Genomic DNA, 16,976 nt, shown 5'->3' on the forward strand with positions numbered 1-16,976 from the left:
TTTATTTCTCCATCTCAACTTTCTCACTTTGTTTTCTTTTTAAAAATTTGTTTAAACTTTTTACTTTGAAATAATTATAGACTCATAAGTATTTGCATAGTCCAGGGAAGTGCCGTGTACCCTTTACCCAGCTTCCCCCCAAAATTACATCAGATATAACAATCCTTTTAAAAAAATTATTATTAGTTCCTTGGTGTCCTTTCCTAAAGTTTCACCTGTTCTCTTCTATGAGCTTTTCTATACAGGCTTCCAGAACTCTTCATCTCTTATTTCTTGCCAAGCCATTGATGAGCTTTCTTCAACACCAACATCAAATCCCTTCTCCAAGATAACCGTCCTAAGCATGGGAGGGATAGAATACTTCAATTAAGTGTGAAAACCGGGTTTTGTTTTATTTTTAATACTAACAAATAATCCAAAAGAAGAGAAAAACTGTTTCATCTCTTAAGCTTGCAGGATCTATGGAGAGATACTGTCTCCTCTGTAAGTTCTGAATAGCAACCTGCTTTGCTGTGATTTTTAAGGACATGCAAAATGATAATTTGTTGACTCCAGTGTGTACTTTTATTTTGTTTATGCAACTATTTAGAAAGAGTTGAATAAAAGCAAATATATGATTTTCTATATATGTATTCATATTTCTTTAAAACATTTAATTATTCTGCTGAGTACATGTCATTCACTTATTCAACAAATATTTATTGTGTACCTACTATGTGCCAAGACTCCATGCTAACAATGGTCTTTTATCCCCCAAGATGATCTGGAATAAACGTTACCTTTAAGACACGACACGTCCAAAAAGATAGATTGAAAACTCCTGTTTTCCAGGTAAGTAGGTTACTCCCCAATGGAATGGGCATTCATGTTCAGGAGACAAGGGCATTATTATGCTCTACTAATTGGTTTTCAGGGTTAAAAAAAATCAATGTCCCTTTCAATGTGTCTGAAATATATAAAATAACCTACCATTTAACAAGATAAGACTCACTGATTTAACGATCAGTACAAAGAGGATATGACTGGGATATCACCAACCTCTATAGTTAAAATGAGCATGTATTAAACTCCTTTAAAAAATGCCTTTTCATATTAAATATTAATTAGAAACCTGCCCCATGTCAGTGTTCTTCTCTTATAATTAATCCCCTTCTCCTTTCTAGTATTAGTACGGTGATCATTTGTCCCGTTTGCCTGAAATGTTCTAATTCACACCTGTTGTTCCAGCATAATTGTTAATTGCACCCCCTTTCACTCTCTAAAAAAAAATCTTGGTTTGGACGATAAATTATACAGTCAAACTAAGTATTAGGGTCTCTGGGATGAACGATCAAGGCGCCATTCCTATTTATTGTTATTACCTTGTCACAAGCTGTAAAAACAGTTTTTCTTTTGATTGTTTCTTCCTGAGTTGTCACGAAGACCTTCACATAAAACCACTCTGTCCCATTAAAGCAATTATTGAAACCCCCTTCAGTAATGACCACTTGTTTTAGTTTTCCTCCTCAGATTCCAAAGATGAAATGTAGACATTGCTTTTGCTGGGTCAGCATCGTAATTGTTCAGAGGCACAGCCTTGTACAGGGAAAATTTTGCCTATCTAATCCACAAGAACCTTAAAGAGACATTTTTCCTTGGTAACATTATCTGGTAGAAAGAGTCTGTGATTGACTACTAATTTTAGCCCAAAGAAAGGAAAACCCAACATACTTAATTTCAATGGAAAATATGTATTTCTGGACCAAGATACCTAATGTCTCTAGACTACAACCAGGGAATGAGTAATGGAAAGGTGAATTTGGGTGGCCTCCTTAGATATAATCTCCGTTAAAACTATTTAATCTGTGTGGTTCACAAGGAAAGCTTTTCTTGAGTTGATGAATGGAATGACATTTCTGAGATTAAATGTTTCTATAACTATATTCTTGGCTGATTCTAGTAGCTGCACCACCATTGATTCATTATTTAATTTTGGAAAATTGATCACTTTTTTTTTCTTCTGAGGTTGTGTCCTCCTAGCACCAAAGCACTCAATCAATTCAATGTTTTTTTTTTTTTTAAAACACATTTTAAAAACATGGGGGGACTTCCCTGGTGGTGCAGTGGTTAAGAATCCACCTGCCAATGCAGGGGACATGGGTTCGAGCCCTGGTCTGGGAAGATCCCACATGCCGCGGAGCAACTAAGCCCGTGCGCCACAACTACTGAAGCCCGCGCACCTAGAGTCCGTTCTCCGCAACAAGAAAAGTCACCAAAATGAGAAGCTGGCACACCGCAACGAAGAGTAGCCCCCGCTCACCCCAACTAGCAAAGCCCGCGCACAGCAACGAAGACCCAACGCAGCCATAAATAAATAAATAAATAAATAAATAAATAAATAAATAAATAAATAAATAAAATAAAATAAAATAAAATAAAATAAAAACATGGGATCATGAAGACAAAACAACTAATGAGGGAACTAAATTGTTTTTCACCTGATTGTTTGCCTGTTTCTTAACCCATCTGTAAACTGTGGATAATTCTGTTGATTTTTGTCTTCCTGATGCAGTTGCTATGAGAGTAAATTACATACTTAGGAAAACATTAGGGACATTTGGGATAACAGAGGCTGAATGACTTTATCATTCTTGTTTGTAGTTTGCCTGAAAAATTCAATTGAATGAGATGAAGTGGCTAAAGTGTGTTTTTCACTTTTCTTTGTTTCTTCTCTACTTAAAATGAAAGTACGTCTTTAAAAAATATTATTACTGATACAGCTTTATCGGAAGACACTGACGGATCCTGAAATGTCAATGACACTCCCCTGTTGTTGTTGTCGTTGTTTTTAAATCCATGCTTTTATCAAAATTAAGAAGGTATCAGGAAAACCAGGCTCCTAAATTCCTTCTTAACCCAAGGGACTGGGTTGAATAGCTAAAGAAATATTTTCCTGATAATTATCTCTTTCCCTATTTCAGGCATGAACTCTACCTCCTTCACCCTACCTCATCTGTACCTCTAGAAAACGCATAACAAAACCTGGAGCGCCCCCTTTCTTATGAGTCAAGGCAGCTCCTTTCCCACGAGTTCCAGGGCCTGTTTGTGAAACATGGCCTGGGCAATTTCCCCAAGAGTCCCACAGTCCTGAGTGGATAGGGAAGTCCCATGATTCGGAAGCAGTGGCATCGAGTGGTTGGAGGTGTGGTGATAGTCCAGGCTTCTGGTCTTCCAGGAAACCAATTTCATTGGTATAATCTTAACAGGTCCTATTACATATTACATACTAAAACCATCTGCAGTTCTCTTAAAGGATAAAGACTTGCAAAAAGAATTGATAAGATAGTAAAAGATATATATATATTTTTCTGATTAAAAACAATGACCTATTCCTGACTATGGAACTACCAGATAGGAATTACCAGAAAGTACTGTATCTTCTTTTGACAAGGTTATGCTGAGTAGCCTGTGTACATTTCTACAGTTCTCAAGAGGTTTACTTGTGGTGTTTCAGGCAACAATATAACAAGGATTTATTGATGTTCCAAAGTGAGGGCTTGGGTGTCAGAACTGGGAAATCTGAGATATAATCATTTGGTTGAAGAGCTCTAGCTTCCTTGAACATTCTTGTTCCTCCAAAAAACCTTGGAGGCTGCCATAGTAACTATAAGTTTCCCAAATGAGAAACTGGGGCAGAGGGACAGAGTGGGGATGGGGTATTTGTTTATGGTGGAGGGGTGACATTTTTTCACCATATATTTTGCTGGAAGGTCTACACTCTAGCAGCAGGACCAGCCTTAGGAAATGCTGGTAAGTGGTTCTTTGGCAACATTTACTTATTTTGGAATGGCTCTTCCTCTTTCCTACTTCCCCTGCCTAGAGGTGTAATTCTGTAATCTGTTTACCCAAGGTCCCCTCATTGTGGCCCTCACCTGAGCTGATATGCTCTGGACCTTTTCCACTTCTCATGTTGACCAAATTTTCTATCAAATTCTACCTGCATTGTGCCCCATTCCCACTGGATATTTACTTCCACTTTCAAGAGAGCAGGGCATTATCTGGTAATCTAATTAGAATGAGAGTAGAAAGGGTAAAAGCAGTTTAATACACCGCCCCTCTTACTATGGATGATTAGCATTAACTCAAAGATGTGAATTTTTAGTGGTGAAGTTTCAGAAGCTATGTTGCAAATTGATGGGAGTAATATTTTAGGGACATAGACACATTTTTTAGCACACCCTTAAAATCATGCACAAAGACAAATACCTAGTCTGAGTAAGGAAGGCCCAGCCCTCGAGCCTGGCACAGTCAGAGTACCTGTTTTTCATAGCCCGGTCTCATCACTGGTGAGGGAGGAAGTGCTGGCAGGGAGCAAGACAGCAGGAGAACATGCCTAACTCCTCTGTCAACAGGTAGACCAAGGACTGAACATACCTTTCTCCTGGGGGCGGGGGGTTGGCACCGAGAGAGGGTGCTCAGCACCTCTCCCACGTGCACATGCACCCTCACCCAGGCATTCCCGGCCTCACCCCGTGGTTTGCCTACAGGCTGATTCCTAAAAGATCAGAAAGACAAATGATTCAGAAGTGCCTGCAGCTGATTCCTACTTAGAATATGTAATCTCACAATCCGTGCCTGTTTTCTTTTAAGTGTTTATATGCCTCTGATCAAATCTTCACTCTGCTCTCTATAACTGTCCCTTTGAAAGCAGCAGCAATGCTTTATTTCTGATTACATGATGACTTAAGCCAAATAACTTTAAAAATGCCCATGGCAGTTTTGATTTGACACTGTTTATGTTTCATTTTTGCTATCCTAATCCAAGATTTTCTGAATATCTTCGTAGCCTAGCCGGGACACATTTGCTGAGTTATTGAGTGGGCAGGGCTCTCATTTAAGCTCTTAGGAAAATTTCCCATGTGACTTACAGTGATTTTCAGTGAGAATCAAGGGCACCATTGTTGGTTCCTAATAATTATGTGGTTTCTGTATGTAAACGCATGTCTTTCACATACATAAATGCACATAGGGCATAGGATTTCCAGTGCTGGCTCAAGTGCATGTGCCTGTGCCTACACACACAAACACCATGAATCTCTGGTCTTCATTTACTAATTGTTCTCTCATTTGACGTAACTTCTCCACTGCTTCTATAGCTATTAGATAATAACAAATACAAAAAAAAAATGCTTAAGGAAAACAACCTAAAGCCATAATTTATCACTTTTAAGAAAGAATGGCATTGCAACTAGACACACAACTACACAGGGATTTTTCTGGGAAAGTGATGAGGTAAATACATTACAGAGCTACAGTAAACATCATCTGCTTTATCAGCAAAAGAGTAAATAGGTAGTTATGGGACTTCCCTTGTGGTCCAGTGGTAAAGAATCCGCCTTCCAATGCAGGGGACGCGTGCCTGCAGCTGATTCCTACTTAGAATATTCCTACTTAGAATGTTAACCAAAAATATAAGTTAAGCGGGTTTGATCCCTGGTCGGGGAACTAATAAGATCTCACATGCTGCGGGGCAACTAAGCCTGTTCACCACAACTACTGAGCCCGTGCGCCTCAGTGAGAGAGCCTGCGTGCTGCAAACTACAGAGCCCATGTGCCCTGGAGCCCACGCACCGCGACAAAGATCCCGCATGCCAAAACTAAGACCCGATGCAGCCAAAAATAATAAATAAATAAATTTTAAAAATATATATATTTAAAAAAAAGAAAAAAAAAGAGTAAATAGGTAGTTTTATTATTCCTTTAAATGGTGATAAAACATGAAGAAATGCCATTCAGAAGGTTTTGGGTTTTTTTTTCAAATGCAATGCATATCTGTGTGTGTAAGCCCACACCATTCCTTTCATTAAAACCACAATATTAACACCGTCTAGAGATTACTACGGTGGTGCACAAGGCTGCAGTGATGCTGCATTCACAGAGTCCTCAATAAACCTGAGCAGGAGGAAGTATATATGAAAAATAAACAAAAAATTGAAAGAACTGTAAATTAGGTTCAAGGCAATTCCCTGTAGAGAGGAAGCTATTGGTTATCATGATTGCACCACATTAAAAAAAATTCCCATATCATGTAAGTCTTTAAATAATAATGGCAGATAATGTTTGAGTACTGACTATTTCAAGCACCATGCTTAGCACTTTACTTGCTTTCTCATCTGAGACTTATAATTTTTCTGCAGATGAAACTATTAACATGCCCATCTTATAGATGTGTTTTAGAAACATGTACGTGTAAATGCCAACACCTAGAACACGTGAATCTGAAATCCTCCCAAACAGATCTACATGACTTGGGAGTGGTGTTAGGCTATATAGAGAGGGTAATTTTTTTTTCTTGAAGTCACTATTGATGGGCTCCACAGCATCGTGATGTTTCTATGCATGTGCACATGTGCAAAACACATTTTAGGTTTTGTCACCAGTTTTCCCCCTTTTTCTATTACCTTCATATTTATGATGGACAAATCTCACTTTGAAGTCTCTTGCCTTGGAATCTCTTTTCCAGTAAAATTTCATGGTAGTTCACATTTCCCAGGAAGTCACCTTTAGAACTTTCAAAAGGATATTAACTTTTTAAAACACAAACATACAAAAAGTCTTACACTCACCATGAGAGAAAGGTTATGTCTCCCAGTGCATCTTCCCAGTTACTGCATACACCCTGAAGGCTAATATCATTTAAGCCAGGACCCCACCCTGTTCCTTTTCTGTCTTTCTTGTGGCTTGGGGCCTTTACAGCTTTCACATCTCTTTGCCTGGCTTTGAGATCAGGCTCTCTGACACTGTACCTCTGTGTTGCTTGGAGAGGCAACTTAAAATATACAATCTCCAGACGGGAATGATTTAGCAAAATTAAAAACAGACAGGGGGCAGAAAAGGCGGGAGGTGTCAAATGTTCCTTCCACCCCACTATCAGTTTGATGTGGTGGCCTTGTTCCTACCTAGTCCCCCTTCATGCTGTCCACTACCCAAAGTTAAAATGCCTGAAAGGTTAACAGAATACACATGGATAGAGATATGGATACCCTTTCTTCTGCCTTGTAAAGCAACACATGGAGTTTTAATTGTGGCTTATTTCAACTTAATTTTGCTTCACCCTTAGGATGAAAGAGACTTGTTTCAATAAGTCTCAAGAGGTATTGTAAAACGTATAAGTACTTCAAGAATCTGCCAAGCCACCTCAAAAGAATACTGGTGGATACTGAGCACTTGATTTTGGAGTGAGCTTCCTTCCTCTTTCCAAACACAAACATGGTCATATTGATGCATTGATATCAAAGTTGCAGAATGTATAACACACACTCTTATTCATTACTAAAACACATGGGTAAATAAAAACTCTGCTTTGGTTAGAAACAAATCTAATAGAAAACAGGCAAAAGAGGTGTGGATAGAGAAGCAGTATCATGTAATGTATCCTTTTCCTCAGTCCCTGCCTGGGGTGAGATAAGGAATAAGGCAGCTCAATAGGGCTGGGAGGTTTTATTACAAATGGAGAATTTCCCAGTTATCCCAGATCTTGAAATCAACCTGGTTCAACATGACCCATTAAGCCATCATTAGGCCCAAGGTAAAGACTCACATGGGGATGGGATGGCTATCACCGAATGCAGAAATGCATTGCTCCACTGTTTTCAGATCTTATGTTCATTTTAAAATCCATACCAGACAAAAGGCTACTACAGGTTAGGTTGTGTCTAATCTCTAGCATGACTCCTGAACAGGGTCATAGTATATACTTAAAGCTGTGTTAGACTGTGACCAACTTTCAAAGTGGTTTCAAGCATAATTTCTGAGTTTTAGTGGGGATGAAAGCCCTTGTACCCTGCTCTAGTTTCTTGTTAGTGTCTTGCATGACTTTCTGCAAGATATGACCCATGGAATTCTGCAGCACAAAAACGATAAGATGTTTGCTATCTTTCATTTTCGTCAAATAGTCTGTATTTACAATACTACTCCAGTGGTTTCTGACTACTGCTTAGGGCGATTTTGCTTAGCCTAGCGGAATGTCCTGGAAACTAGTGGCAGTGATTTAGCCTCCAAAATTGGAACACATTGGTAGAGACAGAAAGCCTATGAACAAATAGTGGGCATGTGCCAGAGTAAATAAGTGTGGTTCATGAGCTGCGGTTAGAAATGTCTCTCTTTCAGTATGCAGGGCAAAGCTTTTGCCAGGATTTGCCATAAAGTCATCACACAAAGCAGTTTTTCCTCTTGGTAAGACGGACTCAATGAAAGAGGGCTTCTAGTTTCACAATCTACTGTTGGGGCTGCAGTCATAGGTCATGTGAAGGAGACCTGAACGGAGGAGTCCTTTTTTCAGCTAGCCTTTCTCACTCTGCCTGCTGCCAAGCTTCTGTGAAAAAAGAATGAAACCCAGGAGGGACTGAGGAGGAGGTCGGAAGGGTTGGAAGAGGAAAGACTCTTTGTAACGCTCAAAGCTCCTCCCAGGATCTCATAACAAACCACAGAGTCAGTTTGCTTCCTCTCTTTTCCAAACCCAAACTTGGCCCTTACTGTATAACTCCTTCGAAGCACTTGGTGAGGCTATCATTACTGGGTGAAGCATTAAGACACCTTCCTCGGCAGAGTCCTGTCAGAGAGGCTCAGAGGCTGAAGGAGACAGACAGATATGGTTTCCACGTTAGGCTGTTGGCATTTTCCTTTAGAACTTAACTCCTTGACCACACAACACAGGAGGATTTAGTACATTTGGATTGGAATAGCATGATTTCTGGTGCAGTGTGCATGCTTGCCCTCTGAGCTTGGAGTCTGGTTTCACACAGTTTTTTTCCTGTATAGACTGCGCAGTCTTAGCAACCACTGAAATCCAAGAAGAAACTGGTTTTTCTTTTAACTGAAGAAGCCATTAATCAATACTCCATGAGACTCATTCATTGTGGTAACATTGTTGTAGGGGCATGTATAGTTCACCTTTTAAAAAGGAACATAACGAGAGATGTCATTTTACAAAGTCTTCTTACGATCACCACTGTCATCATACCATAAAAGAGTAAAATATGGATAAATGTTTTAGAATCACCTCAGATATGACAACTTTGGAAATAAATCTGAAATATCGTTTCTGCACTAGTTAACAAATTTCCTGATTTATTCCCATAATTATGGATCCCACAGTTAATTTCAACATATATTCATTGGATACCCACTATGTGTCAGGCATTATTCTAGGTACCAAGAATATAGAGATGAAGGTCTCAGAGACTTATTTGCTGAAAAATCCTATATAAGCCAATAGCACTTTGTCATATACATATATCAAATATACATTTGACTACAGAAAGTTATGCTTCATTTTTCTTTCATCTGAAGATCTCCAAACCCTTTCCTCAAAGTCTCATAACCCAGGACTCTGAGGTCCTAATTGGAGTCATAACTAGACTTCACATTACTGAATAAGTTCATTCCTCAGCCCCAAGAATCAATAGGCTTTTGCCATAAGTGAAGTTGGGAGACAGAATGAACTAGTAGGATGAACATGGGCTTTGGAGTAGATGAATCTGTGGTACCTTAACATCCCTGCATCTCAATTCCTCCTTCTTCAAAGTGGGATAATAATATCTATCTCAAGGTTTTGTGAGGATTAAATAAGTACGTGAAATAGTTGGAACATGGTAGCCATTCAATAAATTAAAGCGCTTAGCCCTTCCCTTAAGCACTAGTTACATTGATCCATAATGATCCCAAATTTTACTTTACTGTACTCAAGTCTCCTTCTTACAGGAATTGATGCCAAGAAGTAAAATAATCTATGTAGGTATTTAGATATCAGAACTGAAGTGACAATGAACAGAAAAGAAAGAATCAAAAAGGAAAATGGAAGGACATGTACACTTACCACATTAGCTGATCTGGCAGTTCAGGGTTGGCCTGAGTACTAAATGAATGGTGTGCTAAGTGGAACTGTCAGGGGCTAACTAGGATTTGCTTAAATTTGAAACTGGACATTGTAGTCTTGCTTTGCTTGTTTTTCAGACTCCTAACTCATTCCCCCTAAATTTTACTCCAACAAAAGGCCAGCACCTTTCCCTTCCAGTGTCCCAGTTCCTTTGATGCTCAGATTTGTGTTCTTTTATGCTGGCTCCTGAAGATGCAGTAGCAATTTTGTCAGCCAAGCTTTTGCAAGGAGCACTGCAATCATATGGCTTCTTCACCTGCTTTTCCCCTGCCAGTCACAAAGAACAGGCATTCAAAATGCACAGGCAAAAAATAACAACCAATTACTGGAAGGACAAAAAGGTTTCATGGTGTATATGTCATTCCTATCCAAGGTTCTGAAAAATGATGCTACATTGTCACGGCTGTATTCCCTGCTATGGCTCCATCCTTCCCAGCAAGGGATAAAAGCCTAGTTTAAGAATGGAGAGATGCATTCCACATAACAAACATTCAATTCTCTTCAAGATGGCTTAACTTTTTGATCATTCTCAATTTAGTGATATTTTTTACCAGTAGAAACACTTTTTCCTTGTCCCATCAACTGTTTTCTAAGAATTTCACATTATATTACATATTAACAAAGAATTATAATATCTGATAAATTATGGCAGAGTCAAAACCTAGCCATCATCATTATGATAATCTCAGCCACACCCTATGAACACATTAAAAATTGATTTGATGAGTCTTTATTTCCTTTAAAATCCCCCAAAGCTATATGTGAGAAAAGAAGATGCTATGGAACCTGGTGAAAGCAAATCACCAGACTAAACTAGAACAGGCTAAATAACAGGCTTTTGGTTTGGTCAAACTGTAGTAAGCAAATAAAATTGTTTTGGCAAAGGAGAATTCCCTCTCTCTCTCTCTCTCTCTATCACATACACACACACACACACACACACACACACACACACACACACACAGAGGTCTGTAGACTAAGTTTCTTTACCTGTATTTGTTTCCTCTATCTTGCCTATCCTTGCCTGATTCTGCATACTTCCAGTATTTAGGTTATCTAACTTTCTATTTATTTTGGTAAAAAAAACTCTTATGTTATTTCAAAGGCATAAGGGAAACACAATTGAGAAATGGTGTAAATCAAACGGATCCACCTTTCTAACTTGCGATGTGGTCAGGGTATCTGGACACTGTCAGGGCATTGTAACCCACATCCCAAAGTGACTTTGTTACATGAAAGTAGTTGAATTTTTTTCCTTTTTGTAACCTCATGAAATTTCCACATTAAAAAGCAATCACATCTTTCAAACTAGAAATGATTGTGTTTGGCACCATGGCCTCTGGTGTAATGGGTTGAGCTTGTTTTCACTAAAACGAAATCAGCTTTCAAAATAAATCATCTGTAACAACATTCTACTCCCTAAATCGTATAATCCTATTAACAGAATTTCATTTTTTTCTTTTTTTTCCATTTTCACCGGACTGACAAGATTCACCAAGTTTCAACATGGAGAAACAGAAAGCCTTGGAGGACTTGGCTAATGCAAGCAGAGCTACCCAGCTTCTGCCTTGCCAGACCTTAATAAGCCCTTAAATGTAATCATCTGTGTTTCACCTCCACCTAATGTGCTTCGTGGGTAACACGGTTATCCAGTCACTCAGCAATTCAAGCCATTCCACGAATAGTCCAGTTGGGACAACCAAAGGACAGTGGGCTATCATGGTTATCCCAGTGAATAAGACCTTTATCAAAATTACATAAGAGTGCCAATGGCTGAATGAAAATGTATCCCAAGTGGCTGCTGGGAGAATCTTTGCCAGAAGTGTAAATTATGTGGCAATATCTAAAAGAGCATGTTATAATATCAGATTTCTCAGGAAAGTGTATTTTTCTTTGAGGGTAAAAAGAAGAAAAAGAAACATCTTATAATAACCAACTAGATTTGTTTTCTTCTGCCAGCAGGAAGAAAGAGCTCCTAGAAAATGTTTAGGGAGTTCCCAGCCAAAAGGTACTGTTCAGCTTGATCTTTGCCTCTTCCAAACAGTATGAAATACTATTTGCATTTAGGTTTATCAGTCAGGAAACTGACAGTCTGTGAGTGCAATTTCTTATTAAAATAACCCATCCAAAGCAGCTGGAAGCTGTGGTCAATTTAGAATTTTCCATAGTAACTGACAGGTCAAAAATATTATTAACCTAACCAGGGTCCTGTCCTGCATAGGCTGCTCCATTTGGGGCTGAAATTCACAGACCGTACACCTCATCTCCCTGGAGAATCCCCCTTCTAGCCAGTCCTTGGGGAAAGCTTTTTTCTTAAGCCACTATCTTCCAGCACAACATTTACATGTAGGTTTAAGAGTAACTCAGTTCTCCAGTCAATGCAAACTCGATGTTGGTCTGATCTTGTCCTTTGGAAAGCTTTTCCCAGGACAGAGGCTCATGTTAGACTCCTTGGTTTTCAGTTTTTCTTACTCTATTGGAGAATTGCTAACCCTGACTCTAGAACACAGTTCTGGGTTTGGAGTCTGTCTCTGCTGCATATTAGTGTGACAAACTTGGCCAAGGTATTTAGCTTTGTTAAGCCTCAGCTTCTCCGTCAATTGAACATATATAATAACATTACCTGGCTTAAAAGATTATTGTGAGGACCAAACAATAACTGAAAATTAGCAGTTATCCCTCTACCCCTTATAATAATTGTGAGGCCATTTTGCATAAAATTAATTCCTATATGAGTGAAAAACAGTAAATAGTAGAAATAAATGATTTTGTAATTTCAAACCTAAAAGCATTTCACTCAAACTTTTATTATAATAAAAAGGGTAATTAGATGCAAATGGAGGGTTCTAGATGTTCACCATTTGCCTCCCATGAATCCCCTAGAGATATAGTGGTCTCCTTATATTACAGATTAAACAGTATTTGAGAGTTGATTGATTTCTTAGACCACGAGAAAAGCAAGTGTTTTCTATGGGAAGTTACTTTTGGGTCTGAACTAGTTTTAGATAAACTGGCAAGGATCATAGAGCTTGAATGCATGATAATTGGCTTTTGTAAGGTTTCCCGCTGTTTAAAATTTTATGGTCATTATTTCAAACCAGTGAAAACAGAAGTCACATTAAAGAAAGAAGGATATTTCTCTTTCAGCCAAAAGTTTAGTAGTTATGCTGAAATGGATGAGCACTTTTTCCCCCTCTATGTAAGGCATCTAGCCCTAGGGAAATAGGCCATATTGCTTATTGAGATTTCAATTAAAAAAATTAAGTACTATCTTTCTCTGAGGGAAATTTATATAAAGAGTTTTATCAGAATACTGAATAATTATACTTAAAGGGATGGACTTTCTGTGATCATTTGTGAGATTATTCTTATTTTCATTCTTTCTCAATGACTGAAATACTTGTTTTTATTTATGCTGTCTAGATCTAAAAGATATTCTCTGTTTAGCTGGAGATATAAGAAAACAAATGTTCATCTTGATTTAAAAATGGTTAGTTGTACATAAACCAGGTCAGATTTTGACAAATAATTTCTTATGACAAATTGGGGCATTTAGGGGCCATATTAATGCCATATTTCTTCAAGACTGATTGGGCTGGGAATGAAGTTAATTCAAACTAGTTGTCAAAAAATTCAACACCTATTTATGATAAAAACCCTCCAGAAAGTAGGCATAGAGGGAACTTAACTCAACATAATAAAGGCCATATATGACAAACCCACAGCCAACATTGTTCTCAATGGGGAAAAACTGAAACCATTTCTGCTAAGATCAGGAACAAGACAAGGTTGCCCACTCTCACCACTATTATTCAATATAGTTTTGGAAGTTTTAGCCACAGCAATCAGAGAAGAAAAAGAAATAAAAGGAATCCAAACTGGAAAAGAAGAAGTAAAACTGTCACTGTTTGCAGATGACATGATACTATACATAGAGAATCCTAAAGATGTTACCAGAAAATAACCAGAGCTAATCAATGCATTTGGTAAAGCAGCAGGATACAAAATTAATGCACAGAAATCCCTTGCATTCCTATACACTAATGATGAAAAATCTGAAAGAGAAATTAAGGAAACACCCCCATTTACCACTGCAACAAAAAGAATAAAATACCTAGGAATAAACCTAAGGAGACAAAAGACCTGCATGCAGAAAACTATAAGACACTGATGAAAGAAATAAAAGATGATACAAACAGATGGAGAGATATACCATGTTCTTGAATTCGAAGAATCAACATTGTGAAAATGACTATAGTACCCAAAGCAATCTACAGATTCAGTGCAATCCCTATCAAACTCTCAATGGCATTTTTCACAGAACTAGAGCAAAAAATTTCACAATTTGTATGGAAACACAAAAGGCCCCGAATAGCCAAAGCAATCTTGAGAAAGAAAAATGGAGCTGGAGGAATCAGGCTCCCTGACTTCAGACTATACTACAAAGCTACAGTAATCAAGACAGTATGGTACGTGGCACAAAAACAGAAATATAGATCAATGGAACAGGACAGAAAGCCCAGAGATAAACCCACACACATATGTCACCTTATCTTTGATAAAGGAGGCAAGAATATACAATGGAGAAAAGACAGCCTCTTCAATAAGTGGTGCTGGGAAAACTGGACAGCTACATGTAAAAGAATGAAATTAGAACACTCCATAACACCATACACAAAAATAAACTCAAAATGGATTAAAGACCTAAATGTAAGGCCAGACACTATCAAACTCTTAGAGGAAAACATAGGCAGAACACTCTATGACATAAATCACAGCAAGATCCTTTTGACCCACCTCCTAGAGAAAGGGAAATAAAAACAAAAATAAACAAGTTGGACCTAAAAACTTAAAAGGTTTTGCACAGCAAAGGAAACCATAAACAAGACGAAAAGACAACCCTCAGAATGGGTGAAAATATTTGCAAACGAAGCAACTGACAAAGGATTAATCTCCAAAATATACAAGCAGCTCATGCAGCTTGATATTAAAAAAACAAACAGGACTTCCCTGGGGGCACAGTGGTTAAGAATCTGCCTGCCAATGCAGGGGACACGGGTTCGAGCCCTGGTCCAGGAAGATCCCACATGCCACGGAGCAACTAAGCCTGTGCGCCACAACTACTGAGCCCATGTGCCACAACTACTGAAGCCCATGTGCCTAGAGCCCGTGCTCCACAACAAGAGAGGCCACCGCAATGAGAAGTCCGTGCACCACAACAAAGAGTAGCCCCCACTCACTGCAACTAGAGAAAGCCCACACACAGCAACAAAGACCCAATGCAGCCAAAAATAAAAAACAAAAATACCCAATCCAAAAATGGGCAGAAGACCTAAATAGACATTTCTCCAAACAAGATATACAGATTGCCAACACATGAAAGGATGCTCAACCTCACTAATCATTAGAGAAATGCAAGTCAAAACTACAATGAGGTATTACCTCACACTGGTCAGAATGGCCATCATCAAAAAATCTACACACAGTAAATGCTGGAGAGGGTGTGGAGAAAAGGGAACACTCTTGCACTGTTGGAGGGAATGTAAACTGATACAGCCACTATGGAGAACAGTATGGAGCTTCCTTAAAAAACTAAAAATAGAACTACCATATGACCCAGCAATCCCACTACTGGGCATATACCCTGAGAAAACCATAATTCAAAAAGAGAGGGGCTTCCCTGGTGGCGCAGTGGTTGAGAATCTGCCTGCCAATGCAGGGGACACAGGTTCGAGCCCTGGTCTGGGAAGATCCCACATGCCGCGGAGCAACTAGGCCCGTGAGCCACAACTACTGAGCCTGTGCGTCTGGAGCCTGTGCTCCGCAACAAGAGAGGCCACGACAGTGAGAGGCCCGCGCACCGTGATGAAGAGTGGTCCCCACTCGCCGCAACCAGAGAAAGCCCTCACACAGAAACGAAGACCCAACACACCCCAAAATAAATAAAAAAAAAAAAAAAAAAAAAAGAGACATGTACCACAATGTTCATTGCAGCACTATTTACAATAGCCAGGACATGGAAGCAACCTAAGTGTCCATCGACAGATGAATGGATAAAGAAGATGTGGCACATATATACAATGGAATATTATTCGGCCATAAAAAGAAACAAAATTGAGTTATTTGTAGTGAGGTGGATGGACCTAGAGTCTGTCATACAGAGTGAAGTAAGTCAGAAAGAGAAAAACAAATACCGTATGCTAACACATATATATGGAATCTAAAAAAAAAAAATTGTTCTGAAGGACCTAGGGGCAGGACAGGAATAAAGACGCAGACTCAGAGAATGGACCTGAGGACACAGGGAGGGACAAGGGTAAGCTGGGACGAAGTGAGAGAGTGGCATGGACATATATACACTACCAAATGTAAAATAGATAGCTAGTGGGAAGCAGCCACATAGCACAGGGAGATCAGCTCGGTGCTTTGTGTCCACCTAGAGGGGTGGGAGAGGGAGGATGGGAGGGAGACGCAAGAGGGAGGAGATATGGGGATATATGTATATGTATAGCTGATTCACTTTATCATACAGCAGATACTAACACACCATTGTAAAGCAATTATAGTCCAATAAAGATGTTAAAAAAAATTTTTTTTAAATAAAAGGGGTAATATATGAAAAAACCCCAAAAAACCCAAACTAGTTGTCAAAATATCTAAAAATAGCAGATTGGCTATTTATTGTTTATTTAACAATATTGTTTATTGTAGACATAATTATTAATGTTTACTGGGGCAATTTTACATACTGTAAAATCCTTCCATTGCGAGTGTACAATTATGTCTTAAAAGTAGGGTTATAGATTTGTGCAACTATCATCGCAATCCAATTTTATGACGGATTGACCAATTATTGATCCTGAGTTTTTGATTGTTTAGACAGAGCCTCAATGATGTGCATCCAAACTAGAAGGGTCCCCAGACAAGTTCACCATTCCCAGGTTGTATTACTAACCTTTACCATACAATGATGAAGTCTTATGTACACAGGTCTGTGTCCCTGACCAGCTTCTGAGCTTTCTTGGGGTGAGAATATGGCATAAGGAAATACTTTAACACA

The 16,976-nt window shown here is 38.8% G+C and overlaps 1 protein-coding gene across 13 annotated transcripts in view; it reads right to left on the minus strand.

Annotated features, from left to right (window-relative positions):
- Positions 1-218: 218 nt before the first annotated feature.
- Positions 219-16,976, minus strand: part of LOC309631742 (uncharacterized protein) — a 240,627-nt gene continuing 223,869 nt past the window's right edge. For 7 of the 13 annotated variants that reach the window (XM_082398627.1, XM_082398628.1, XM_082398624.1 and 4 more), the window contains one exon: positions 4,931-10,183. In XM_082398627.1, coding sequence (XP_082254753.1) covers positions 9,990-10,183 — 194 coding nt within the window. In that variant the 3' untranslated portion in view covers positions 4,931-9,989. Of the gene's footprint in view, positions 338-4,930; positions 10,184-16,976 lie in introns of those variants that run through there. The other 6 variants (XR_014246449.1, XR_014246450.1, XR_014246451.1 and 3 more) reach the window with 1 other exon arrangement.

This window comes from Balaenoptera borealis, assembly GCF_965194805.1.
Source record: "Balaenoptera borealis genome assembly, chromosome: 7".
NCBI classification, from domain to species: domain Eukaryota; kingdom Metazoa; phylum Chordata; class Mammalia; order Artiodactyla; family Balaenopteridae; genus Balaenoptera; species Balaenoptera borealis.